Source organism: Trifolium pratense, linkage group LG6, assembly GCF_020283565.1.
Source record: "Trifolium pratense cultivar HEN17-A07 linkage group LG6, ARS_RC_1.1, whole genome shotgun sequence".
NCBI classification, from domain to species: Eukaryota; Viridiplantae; Streptophyta; class Magnoliopsida; order Fabales; family Fabaceae; genus Trifolium; species Trifolium pratense.
Window position 1 is genome coordinate 26808896 of NC_060064.1, and position 13759 is coordinate 26822654.

General features: G+C 35.3%; 1 protein-coding gene across 1 annotated transcript; it reads left to right on the top strand.

The window, feature by feature from the left end:
- Nucleotides 1-1773: 1773 nt before the first annotated feature.
- LOC123889288 (FHA domain-containing protein FHA2) lies at nucleotides 1774-13196 on the top strand. Its single transcript, XM_045938563.1, has 3 exons — nucleotides 1774-2595; nucleotides 11482-11639; nucleotides 12721-13196. The coding sequence occupies exons 1-3, from the start codon at nucleotides 1908-1910 to the stop codon at nucleotides 12928-12930; spliced, it is 1056 nt and encodes a 351-aa protein (XP_045794519.1). The 5' UTR covers nucleotides 1774-1907; the 3' UTR covers nucleotides 12931-13196.
- Nucleotides 13197-13759: the final 563 nt, after the last annotated feature.

Genomic DNA, 13759 nt, shown 5'->3' on the forward strand with positions numbered 1-13759 from the left:
CTGAAAAATTACTCATTTTTTACATGTTTGCTACTTAAGTAGCGGAAGGGTAAAATGAAAAACTTGTAGAGCGCGCGAGTAACCGGTATGGTGGTAAAAGTAAATTTTTTTTTATTTTTTTATTTTATAACATAGAGGGCTAGAGCCCAAAGAGAAAAAAGATTACACATGGACTAATCTAGAGGTAGAAATTTCCATTACATCAACAATTAACAAATGACTAAAATTTATTCGACAAGACTCATAAAATTTCATCTTATGATCTAATAAGCACCCATGACTTGAACGGTGCATCCACACAAAAGTTTGATTCATGATAAGAATGGGGCACTACAACTTTCCAATCAAGCTCAATTAACTTTCTGACAAGCGAATATCCTATAAGGCTACTTCTCTCATTTGAAGACAAAATGAGTCACAACAACTAAGTGTATGTTTGGTTTTGCATTTCCACCGCTCAGACTCGCGTTTGGCTCTCTAAACGCAATTATAGCATTTTTTCCAGTGTGTTTGGTTTGTTCTTCATAATTCCACCTTGTTAAAAATCAAACTTCTAGCTAGTTTGAGCCCCTTAAAAACTCCTCAAAGCTCGACAATATAAGTTGTACCTATTTCAATATTCTTTGTTGAAACAATTTGTGACCAAATTTTAGTTACCATCTATTAATGCTCATTTTCCGAAAAAGAGAATTAAAGACAAAAAAACACCACTGATATTAAAAGAAACTGCTATCATATACACAAAATTCAAAGTTTAATATTCTCTTAAAATAAGATAATTAAAGACTAAAGACAATAAACAGAGCCACCATCATATCGAAAGAGACACCTACCATTTACGCAAAATTCAAAGTTCTATTTTCTCTAAAAACTTAAAAGTTAAAGAATAAGACAAAAAAACACTGCTACTACCATGTCAGAAGAAACTCTTATCAACATTCACAAAATTTGAATTTTAGTTTTGTACGATCACACAAATATGACATTGATTTGGGAGGAGAGAGAAAAAAAATGAATTGAAAGGTGGTGATTGAATAAATTGAGGAAAAAGAATTGGAGAGAATCCATTCTCCCATTTATATATAGTACACTATAGATTATTAATATTTTATTATTTTTAAAAAAATATGTTAAAGAGTGTCATTGAAACAATTCATTAAAGAAGCAAATATAGAAATGTTGACTTAAAAAATGATGTATATTTAACTTTTTTGAAAGTTACAAATTGTTATTTTTAATAAAAATTTCTATATTTTTCATACTTAATTAGACTATGTTGAATTAATACTCTCTCCGGTTCTAAATATATAAGAAGAAGAAAAAAAACCCGTAAATGTTAGTTGGTTCAGTGGTGATTGGCGTTGAACTTGGTAGGGAGGACCACAGTTCGATCCCCCACAACTGCATTTGGGAGAGAACTAGAACCACTTGATGCCACAACTCGCACCGAACTCTGGACTACTAAGGTCCCCTTCCCTAAGAACCAGAGGGTTAAAACAAAAAAAATAATATAAGAAAAAAACTCACTTTTTAAAAACATCGAAAGATTGATGTATATAGCTTATAATATAGGCTAAGTACATCAATATTTCAATCTATCTAAAAAATAAAGTTTTTCTTATAGGATTGGAGGGAGTATTCTTCAGAGTATTTAATTAGAAAATTTGTAGAAAAAAATACACTATTTTTGGTAAATAAATAATTATGCTCTTAATTATTATTAGTATCTTTTTAATTTTCAGTCAGAAAAGTTATTTTATAATTTGTATCTTTGTTTATTTTTTGGTAACGTTTCATTTGACCAAAAAAAGAGAGACATCATAGATTCGTAGGAGTGAGTATTCAATTTTCTTCTTCACTTTCACAAACCCCTCTCTCATTCTCCGTTTTCATCTCTGCAATTCGCGATGGGTACCGCCGGTGGTGACGTGGAAGCCGGTTTCGCAAAACTTCAAGGCGAAGATTTCGAATACTACATGCAAACCTACTCAATTATTCTCGGCCGTAACTCCAAAAAATCAACCGTCGATGTCGACCTATCAAGTCTCGGTGGTGGAATGAACATTTCACGTCACCACGCTCGTATCTTCTACGACTTCGCACGACGTCGTTTTGCTCTCGAAGTTCTTGGTAAAAACGGTTGTTTAGTTGAAGGTGTTCTTCATTTACCTGGTAACCCTCCTGTTAAGCTCGATTCTCAAGACCTTCTTCAGATCGGTGATAAGGAGTTTTACTTTCTGCTTCCTGTTCGTAGTATTCTTAGCAGTGTACCTCGGCATTACGCCGGAAATCATCACCAGACTGTTCCTGCTGGTGTTCCTCCTCCTGGTGCTGCTCAGGGGCATTATAATTATGGACATGGACATCTGCCTGCTGGGAGTGCCGGTGCGGGTGCTGGTGCCGGTGCTATGGTGAAGAAAGGGAGGAGGGATTTTTATGAAGAGGAGTATGAGATGGATGATGATGTTGATGTTGATGTTGGTGGTGGGAGTAGTGGGAAGAAGATTGGCAGGAGGGAGGCTTATGATGGTTATGGTGGTGGATATGGTGGTGGTGTTGGTTCTGGAGGCAAGGCTTCACTGCCTGGACCAATTGGTTAGTTTTTGTTGCGAATTTTCGTTTATATTGCTGTGATTGTTTCATGATTTAGACTCGATTTGAATAAATTTCGCAGCTGTTACTTATTTTGGATTGAAGGATTTTTATAATAATAATTGTGACTTTGCAATTTGTGAATGATGGTTGTTATTCAATTTGATGAAGGATGTTATAATTTTGTTTGTGTGTTGTTGAGATCTTGTATGGTTCAACTTGTGGTTTACTGTGTTGAAAGCTAGGGTTTTATTTTTGTTTGGGATTTTTTGGTTTGCTTGAATGTTGTGTTTGTTAGGGCTTTTAAAATTATGTTATGTAAGAGGATGATTGGTTTTGTTAGGTTACATGGATTTATCTTGTGTAGTGGCATTGTATCTGGTTGTACCCATGCCTGTTGCTGTTTGTAGTGGCTTTTCGATTTGGTTGCAATATTTCTAGGAGGTTTTATGCAATTGAACATTGCATTCTTCACCGTGGGGGTGGGGTTTGTCATGGTCTGAAAGGGTCTGTTTGATGGGGGCTGGGTTTGTGATGATCTGAAAGGGTCTGCTTGATGGATCAACCAATGTCATTGATTGGTCTCTATTGTCTAGACTCTAAGACCAAATGAAAGTATAGAACTGTTAAGAGTGAGTCTTATCTACTCTTAGTATGTTTCTTTATCATTTTTTCTTAAGGTTGTAGTTGTGAACTTGTGTTTGCTATTGCTGAGGGAACTATGAGGATATCATGGAATATGAGATTCCCTTTGCGGTTGAGCATGAGGCAGATCATTGAGTCAATTGGTAGGTTCTTTGTAGTAAGATTAGAAAACAAAATGGGCTAGATTTAGATGATTTGGTAGGTACTTTGAAAAGTTGTCATGGAATTTTCCTAAACATCACTCTTCCTGGGTGCTCTGTAGTGATGAGGACTAACTTTGGTTTTACAACCGAGTTAGGGAATGCTAAAAAGAGGTGCGTGTTAGTCATGGGAATGGGAGTCCTTGGAACTTCAGTTTTCAGAACAATATTTTTGTTTTCCAAATAACTTCAATATATGGATCAACCAGCGCCATTGGGATCTATCATCTAACACTGTTTTTTAAATAATGAAAGTATAGAGCTATTTAGAACAGGTTCTTATGCACACTAAGTATAATTCTTTATTACTTTTTCTTAAGATCGTGTGTCTATTGCTGAGAGGCCTTTCATTTTTTAGTACTCTTGAGGCCTATATTGTCGATGTGCTAGGGAATAGCTGATGATAAATAATATAACCTCCTATAGCCTGATCACAGGATGACCTAAGATGACTAGTTCAAGTTGTCTTCTAGTTGGATATTTAGTTTTTATACATATTCAAAGCTTATCCTATCTCTTGTACATTTAATTTCCCTTCTGTCTATTTCGTGTTACGGGGTATACGACATACCCATCTTCAAGTGATATGAGGATATTGTTGTACTTCAATCAAGGTTTTAAATAATGGTTGTGTCATGCTCCTTGATATTATGGAGAACGATAATTGCGGTCAAATGCAGCAAATGCGGCTGCGGACCTTTACTTACAAGGTTGACTTGAATAGTATTAAATATTGCATACTATTGTCTATAAAATAATAGGCATCATAGTTTGAAATATTTCTGTCTATCAGTAATTTATTGCTTCAAATGTGTTTTAACTAATAACAATTACACTACACTTTTTAAATAATTAATAAATAGCTGTATAGTGGTCAGTGGTGAGCATGCAGACCATAGATGTCAAAATCACAAGGCGGATTGTAGAAAAGTGCAATTTTATGTGTTCTGCAAGCTTGAATGATCCTGAACCCAGCTCAGAACTTGTTTTGCTGGCACTGTGATTGATAGGATTTCACGTTGGAATGTAAATTTGGTGGGATTGTAAATCCACCAATCCTAGCTGATCCAGCAAATCCATCAATAACCAGGCCAAAACCTGGAGAAAACCCACCAAAATTAACCCTTTGTATGTTCTAGAGAGCAGAGCAAATTAACCTCAGAAAAATTCTTTGCCCAAGGCTGAGGCCAAATCCTAGAGAAAACCCACCAACATTAACCCTCAGTATGCTCTAGAGAGCAGGGCAAATTAACCTCAGATAATTTCTTTGCCCAAGGCGGATGCTAAGTACGAGGAGCTGCAATTGGAAATCTGGACTTCGGTTTTGTGACTACCAACTACATGTCTGTACTTGGAGCTTTGTGACTTTGGTGCTGGGTGGGAGAAGTTGGTCTTGTTGCGATTCCCTCTGTTTTTGGGTTCCCCTGTTTATGCACATCGAGTTTCTTCTCTCTTTTTTTTTTGTGTGTTTTCTAGTTGGGCCGTTCTTTGGTAGTGTAAAAGTGAAATACGAGGATATGATATGACAATATTTATAATGGAAAGAGAAACATGAGTATTAATTATGGAAAACTCATTTTCATTTTTTTTTTGTCATTTTCTTCCAATTACCGCTTCAAAGTGTCACAGACTTGAAGCACTTTGATTTGAGTTCGGATTAGATGGTCCAACTAATTTGATGGTACACCCTTCCACACAATATATCATCCTTCTTCCATGTCAAAACTGTTCTCCATCTTTCCCCTACCCTCCAACAAGTTAGTACTCGGTTAGCTTGCAATCTCGCCTGAAAGAAGATGTGGATGGCAGCTAAAGGTGATCCCCTTCCACAAATTGGTTGAGGGCTTTGCTTAACACCAAGGGAAGAGGTTGTCGTGCCTAGTACGGAAATAGGCACACAATGGCAGGAGTCTGGTGGTGAAGGCATTGACTCTTCGTTGCTGCTAGCCAATTGTGTAACTATTCTATTATTCTAGAAGAGGAGGTTGAGGGAAACCTTATTGATTGGCTCGACCGTGCACAGCCATAGAAGGGTGGCGAAGTGGTGGCTCATACGGGAGATAGCTTCTTAAAGGTTCATGAAAGGAAAAAGAACATGAAAGAAAAAAATGAAGGGTGAGAAAGAAGGGGGGTATTGATGCTAGTCAGTGAAAGGGAAAAGCTCTGTGGTAGGAAGGAAGAGAAAAGAAAAAATTATAGTCGTATTGGAATTACCATCTCTCTGTTTTTCCATACCCATCAGTAAGAGGAGAAATGGGAAAGAAGCTTATAAAGGAAAGCTGATCCAAAGGCACGGGACGTCTGTCGTGTGGATGGATTTATGGTTGGAGAAGAATTTGCTGATGATGGTCGAACATCAAATATCATAGGTCTACATAATCTAGCCATCAAACAAAGTGTGGCGCAGGGCCTTAGAATTAACCTATCTATATGGTAACTATAGGAGTCAAAATTGGCATATTTAAACTTTCTATAACTTTTTGTAGAGTCCAAATTGAGCCATTCTAACCTTGAAATAAAAGTTCTCATTACATTGACCGACAATGCAAAAACTATTTGATGGTTCATCATGTCACTTTTCAATTTAAAATATACTCCCTTTAGACTAAATTATAAGCAAAACTAAATATAGTATTGGAATTGCTATCTCTCTGTTTTTCCATACCCATCGGTGAGATGAGAGGAAGAATGGGAAAGAAGCTTGTAAAGGAAAGGTGATTCGAGGGCATGGGACGTCTGTTGTGTGGATGGATTTATGGTAGGAGAAATATTTGCTGATGATGGTCGAACATCAACTATCATAGGTCTACATAATCTAACCATCAAACAATGTGCGGCATATGGCCTCAGAATTCAGCTATGTATATGTTAACTCTAGGTGTCATAATTGGCATACTTAACTTTCTATAACCCATTCAGTGACTCCGTGATCGCCCTCTAAGCGATCAGAATAAGGTAAAACTTGAAGATAAGTTTTGTACTCTATTAATTTCTCATTCCCTCTAGTCGGGTGGAAGCCGGCCGGTCTTTCGAGAAGTGAGCCGAGGAGCCGAGTGACGCGCCACCGCTACTAATTGAGTGCCAGCACGTAGCTGTGCTGTCAGTAAGAAGGGAGCAGGCGCCTTTCGAATTCGAAGCACTTTCTAGCGTGCACTGTTTTTTTATTGCAGCTAGCGAGCAAGAAAACGGATGCGCGAACGCCAAAACGCCGTATAGTGCAGGAGCGCTCACATTTGATTTTGGCTTGTAGAGTCCAAATTTAGCCATTCTAACCTTGAAATAGAAGTTCTCATTACGTAGACCGACGACTCCAAAACTATTTGATAGTTCATGTCACTTTTCCATTTTATATGTACTCCCTTTTACTAAATTATAAGCAAAACTAACTATAGTATTGGAATTGCTATCTATCTGTGTTTCCATACCCATTGGTGAGAAGAAGAATAGGAAAGAAGCTTGTGAAGGAAAGGTAATGCAAGAGCACGGGACGTCTATCATGTGGATGGATTTTTGTTTGATGGTTAGATTATGTACACCGGTGATAGCTGATGTTCGAGCATCACTGCAAATTTTTCTCCTACCATAGTGCGGCAAAGGGCTGTAGAGTTTACCCATGTATATGTTAACTCTAGGTGTCAAAATTGGCATATTTAAACTTTCTATAATTTTTTGTAGAGTCCAAATTTAGCCATTATAACCTTGAAATTTAAGTTCTCTTTACTTAAACCGACAGTTCAAAAACTAATTGATAGTTCATCTTATCACTTTTCCGTTTAAAATATACTCCCTTTAGACTAAATTATAAGAAAGACCAAGTTCATTTAATTTTCTCGAATTCATATAAAAAATGAAATACTTTCCCTAACCCTTGATATTTATTGTAGAGGGTCTATACATTCCACTGTCTTGAATTAATAAAAGGGTACTTTTAGAATAATGACGTCAAATGGGGAATTGATTGAATTGACATTGTAATCTATGTTGTCAATATTTGTATATAGCAACCCAAAATAGAGGTGCGGCTGCCGTCATGTCCCGAAATTGCTACTTGTTTCGGGTTGGGAGTGCCACCACAGTATACTTAGGCAACATTTCAGCCCTGATTTGGCGTTATCCGGCCAGCACCTTCACATGACACATAAATAAAATACTAGAAGAAACGATGAAGGAGGATGAGAAAGATGCAAGGGCATAACAGTTCTGCGGCAGCAGCTTGCAACAACAATAGAGAAGGTGCTGCTCTTTTAGAGAAATGGACCTTTCAGTTTTAGGGTTTAAAGAAGAAGATATCAATCAGTTTTAGGGTTTGGATTTCACATAATGGGCCTTGTATAAATCCAATCATAAACCAAGTATATTCCTAAAGTCTAACAACTATTTCTATTACTAGCATGTGTGAAAACATTATTAAAAAAACCAGTGTGGAAACTGAAAACCCAATGATGGACCAAGCATCTGGTCTGCCCCCTTTCTCTCTTAACTTACCATTGGCCAAAAGAAAATTGTGAAAAAAATAGTCAAAGTAAAAAAAAATTGCTGAAAAAGTACTCCAAGAGATGAGAAATTGAAACAAATGAAAATATTTATATGCATACATATCATAAATTACTTGAAATAAATAATTTCATGACTTATTTAGTTTATGTAGTATTAATTATTTAATAAAAAGTAATAGAATAGCGGCCATCCTAGTTTTGAGGTCGGTCGCTCCGCAATCCGGGATTGATAACATAGGTTATAACAAAAAACACTGAAGGTGCTGATATGGCAATTTTGAGAGATAGTGTCAAGGCGCGTGTGTGTTCTTCTCTACATTTCATGTGTTAATCTCAGATTTTAAGTGTCTACAACACTTGTCTAGTTCTAGGTAGGATCTATGAGTATCACAACTAAGGTATATATGATTATCACATTTTTTTGCATTTGAGCCAAGAGGGAGTTAATATAATATTATCATCGAGTTAGTATAATATGATTCAACTGTTGAATTGATTGAACTCACATTATAAAAAATTATCATCAAAGGTGTAAATAATCTCACATTTAGGTGTCCATATCGCATGTCTTATTCTAGGTAGGATCTATGAGTATCACAACTGTGATGCAGATGAATTAGTTTTTTTTCCCTTCTTGAGTTGCTATTTTTGTAGCTGAATTACCAAATATCTCTATTCTATGTCCGTTTAATGTGGTTAACATACTATAAATACTTCTATTTAAATTCCTTGTTGCTATTGATGGCATTGCTGTCGAACGTGGCTCAATGTTATCAATTGCGCAATGACGCCCCCAGTTGCGCCCAAAACTATGGGAATTTAAACCATTATGATGAGCCCTCCTTGCCCCCATTTACCGAGTTGTTCAACAATCTTGTTTTGTTATTTTCACAATTTCCCCCCTTTTTTTTTATTAATTATAGAAGCCTATAGGGCTCGAAACCTTGTTTAAATATTGATTCAATTCAAACCAATACGACTGACTTCTTATTATTCTTAGAATTTGGGTTGGGCGTAACCCAACCCTACAAAACCGGCTTGTAAGGTGAGGATTTGTCCACACTTATAAACAGGCCATCTCTCATCCGATTTGAGACTCTTTAACAATAATTACAAGCATACGTTTTTGTGTATCGTTTATTTTATTTTTATAGCATTTGTATATGTGCAGTATGAATTATTTAACTTGTATATATAGTTAGAGGGAGGCTGACTGCTTGCCGGCTGGTAGCTATATGAGCGGTAACGTCCACGTACGGCTCCGTGAGAAGGGCGGCGGACAGAAATGGCCTTGTTGTACCTCACTCTCGTCTTCAATGGGGTCTGCTCGTTTTTTTTTTGGGAGTCTTCCAGAATTGATAACTATAATGATTGATAAGTGATAGAAATTCCTTCCATTTTGATGTAGATTTTCATAATTTCTATTTTTGTTTTTAAAACTATGGATATATTGATGCGTTGTTTTGCATTGTGGTTACATTTAAGTGCATCTATCGATAATATTTTCTTGTTCTTCTAATTTAAAGTTCCTGTCTTTGCTGTACTCGATGTTAATAAGCTCTCTCAGATGTTGCAAGTCGTCATCCATAATTACTGCAAGAATTGGGTAATACTTGGTTGGAATGAAGTCAAGTGAAAGTTGGCTAAGTGTGTAGACTTTATTTAGTTAACTTAAATTTCCATCTACCGACTTATTAATATTTGTTATGCAGCCTGAGTAATGTTTCCTTGCATGTGATGATTTTCCACTTTTAGTTTATTGCTAACATATTTGGTCTTGTAAAATCAAATGCATTTACATTGAATTTGTTTTTCCAAATATGTGCATTGTGATAGTTGAGAGAAGACGTTATAAAAATGTAGAGATGTGGAGACAATTTTTGCTAACACATGCTTTGCACTTAAGTAGATGTAAGATGAAGTAGATTTTGTGGAAGTTTAGCAAACGGTAGACTAATTATAGTTTAGAGGCGAGAATTGGATTCGGAGACCAGACTATGCTGTAAATCATATTGATTAAGTATCTTCCGTCTATCATACAAAATGACATGGAAAAGAGGGAAATTTTTGTAAACATTAGGTTTTGAGTAGACTGGATGACATTGAAAGGTGCTTTTGGTGTTATTTTTTTAACAGAAAAGTATCATTGATGCTTAAGATAAATTTTTAAAGCTCAGCTGTAAGATATGTGATGTCATTCAAGACCAAATATTATGCTTCTATAATGAGCCGACCAGAAAATAAGCTGAATGTTGCTGAGATAAGAATGCTACGATGGCTGAATGGACATATAAGACAAGATAAGATTAGGAATGATAGCATTAGAGAAAGAACGTCATAGCATCTATTGTGGAAAAGATGGTAGAATCTCGCCTCAAGTAGTTTAATTTGTGTGGAAAATTCATACAAAAGCTCCAATTAATATAGATGATAAGATGGATAATCCAATAACTAGAGGTAGAGGAAGACCTGGGAAACCTCTAGGTCATTAAGGAAGTTTGAGACGTTTCTCTCTATGTATGATTATATAGGACATTATTTTGTTGTTTGATTCATGTAGCTAGCATCATATAATAAGAAAAGGCTTTTATTGTTGTGTTATTGTCTATTTTTTTTTACTTATAGTTAAGTATATGTTATTGCAGTAAAACTTTAGCTTAAACTATGATTAAATTAGAAAGAATGTTGTTTGAGTTATTATAAAAATATAACAGCATGAGGGACATTTGGAGAGACCGTTGTTGTTGTTGTTGTTGTTGTTTGATCCTTGTGGACGGTGGAGAGGCCCCACTCAAACTCTATCTATATGGAGGTAAAAATAGATAGTAAAAATTAATGTGTCATGTTGAAACACATAAATAGTGATTGGGCCTTCTGTCATGACTAGTTTTTAATACGGATTTATCCAAATGATCTTTATTTCCCATTGAATGCTATGAGGAAACATAAAATATAGAAACTTCACTGAAAATAGTATTTAATATCCAAAATTGATTCATGAAGACACAGAAGCCTTTTCTGTAACAGACAGCTTGTTAAAGTTCTCTTTTTCCTTAAAGTTCACGAGTCACCTACTATTTTATTTTATTTTTACTGATTTACACTCTACTTTGATGACCCTTATCCTCTATTATGCTCTTGACTTTTAATTCTATGTATGTTTAACTATAATGTGTATGCTCTTGACTTTTAATTCTATGTATGGATATCTATAATGTATAGCTATAATTAGGCTATTTTCTTCTAGTTTAATTGTATGAGTTTTTAAAAGTTTCAGCCTTTATATCATGCTCTGTAAAATTGTAACTTTAGCTTAAGCTGTGACTTGTGTGGCTTTGAGTTACACGAGACTTTCTTATGCATTTTAAATTTGAGGTATAATTAAAATTAAGTGTGCTTTAGAGGTTATTTTTATATACATGAGCAGTTTTGTATTTTAAGGTCCATATTATGATCACACAATCTACATGTTTCTTTGTTTCTCCAATCCTAGGCTGGAACTTGACTTTATGTTTAACAACCTTAATGTCATGGTTTGTTGTCTGCAGATAAGAAGGCAGAAGGTAGATCCCGAGTGGACCGTGATGCTGATAATCTGCAACTTCAACAATTAGAAGAGAAGGATGTTGTTTCATCAGTAGCTAATGTCCTGTCCGACCTTTGTGGTCCTGGAGAGTGGATGCCAATGGAAAAACTCCATGCTGTGGTTAGTTCTTCTGACCATTATTTATTTTAAGTTAATTAGTTGCAACAATTCCTTTCGTGATTTTATACATGTGAATGAGTAGAACTTTCTTTTATCCATTTTAGTTGATGTCACCTGAGTTGTATATGAAAGGTTACATGTTTTAGAATCCAGTAGTTTCCCAAATCAACTTCTAACCTGGGCAGTCTTTGGGATTTATCCAAAATTGGAAATGATTTTATCTAAATTGAATTCAAATAGATTTGATTTAGAAATCAAATTTTGCGTTTGTAATTATTTATAAAAAATGGAGTTTGAATTGATTTACAATTCGATTACCATGTTTGGAACACATTAAAAATGAGTTCAATTGATTTTGTTAGCAGTAGTACGTACTTTGTTATCCATACTTGAAATAGTTAAATGGGTTGATTAATAAGGGATTAATAACTAAAATAATTGACTCCAAATATAATCTTAAAGTCTCATTCCCTTAGCATATAGAAATGTTGTTTGGCATTGTGGTACATAACATAACCATTCATCTCCTATGCAAGTCCTAGGGTTTTTGATGATCTGTATTGACCAGCCATAATGCGACTGCCTTATTTCTTCATATAACAATTTTCATGCAACAATTAGCTCTTTTCCTGAGTTTTCTGTTGATGTTGTTGCATTGAAGCATTTGTAAAAAATTGTAAATATTGCTCATCTGGTAGTAAATGGGAATGTGGAAAATATTGCAGAGTATAGTAATATTGAAACTTAAAATATCCATTACTTGTTGCTTGTGGAGAAGGTTGACTGTGGAATAACTCAAATTACCATAATATATAGTTTAAAATCATAATGACGCATCACAAATACATTTTTGGCAAGATACAAAGACCTATTTGTTTAAGGAAAATCTTAGGTACACGATTATATGTACTATTTTTACTGTTCCGTACTTAAGTTTCCTTCAAAAGTCAGGTACCCTACTGTTTTTCTGTTGATGTATGAGAGAGATAAAACCAGTACACTTGCCATGTCATGTTTTATAGGACTGTGCTTAAGTTTTGCCCTCGGTTTAATTTCTGAATGTTGCTTTGTTATTTGTTAGTTGGTGGATAAGTATAGCAGTGTTTGGCACCACAGTAGGGTAAGGAGATATCTCACATCAGAGGAATGGCCTGGTCCAGAATCAAAAGGGAAGCCTTGGTATGGCTTACTTATGCTATTAAGGAAATACCCGGAGCATTTTGTCATCAACACAAGGTCCAAGGGCCGGGTTACTCTGGAGTTTGTTTCTCTTGTCTCTCTTCTCTCGTGAACTCGGTGCTATCTTCCAAAAGTAATAACTCTTGTAGTCTGTGTATTTTACAGAATTGTGATATCTGATCAAACACCGAACCTGTATAAAATTGTACCTTGCTTACTTTATTCTTTAGGTAAACACTTTGTTACCTTTTGCGAATGTCTGGAGGAAAGTACATCCATTTTTAGAATTGGTAAGTTTTCTGTGGGCAAAAGAAATATTAATATGTTATGGATTGACTAAAGACAATGATTGAATCAATTGACTCGATTGAAAGTTCATTAGTGTTTTGCATAATCTGCTTAATGCATAAAACTGGAAGTAGTTGAAATATTTGGTGATAAATTAGCCAAATCATTATAAAATTGGCTCAATGATCATCAGATCATTAGGTTGAATCAAATTTCACATTATAAAAAGGGTAAAATCAAATTTAACCAATTTGTTGTTGATGTCTCATGATTTAAGTGGTTTCTGTTTAAAAATTTATGCATGGTAAAACTATCCAGAAGTTTGTCCAGTTAAGTTGATTCACTCTACTTTCTTGTATTAGTTGGATTTAATGTTTTTTAGATCCATAAATTTTACTCTAAAAGAATCTCTAGTTGAGAGCTTAATTCCCTTGCCCAACATGTTTGTAATATTAGTTGGATTTAATTGCCAGAATGTTACTTGGCTTGCCATTTGGCAAATTGGTAGACTAATGTTCCGATGAGGATTTTAGGAGAGAAGGAATAAAAAGGGAAGGCTTATGATTAGGTTTTTCCCCCCTCTTGTTTTGGAGTCGTGAATCTTGAGTTCCTCTAAATTGTTATTATTTCGTAATTTGTTTAAGGGCCAACAG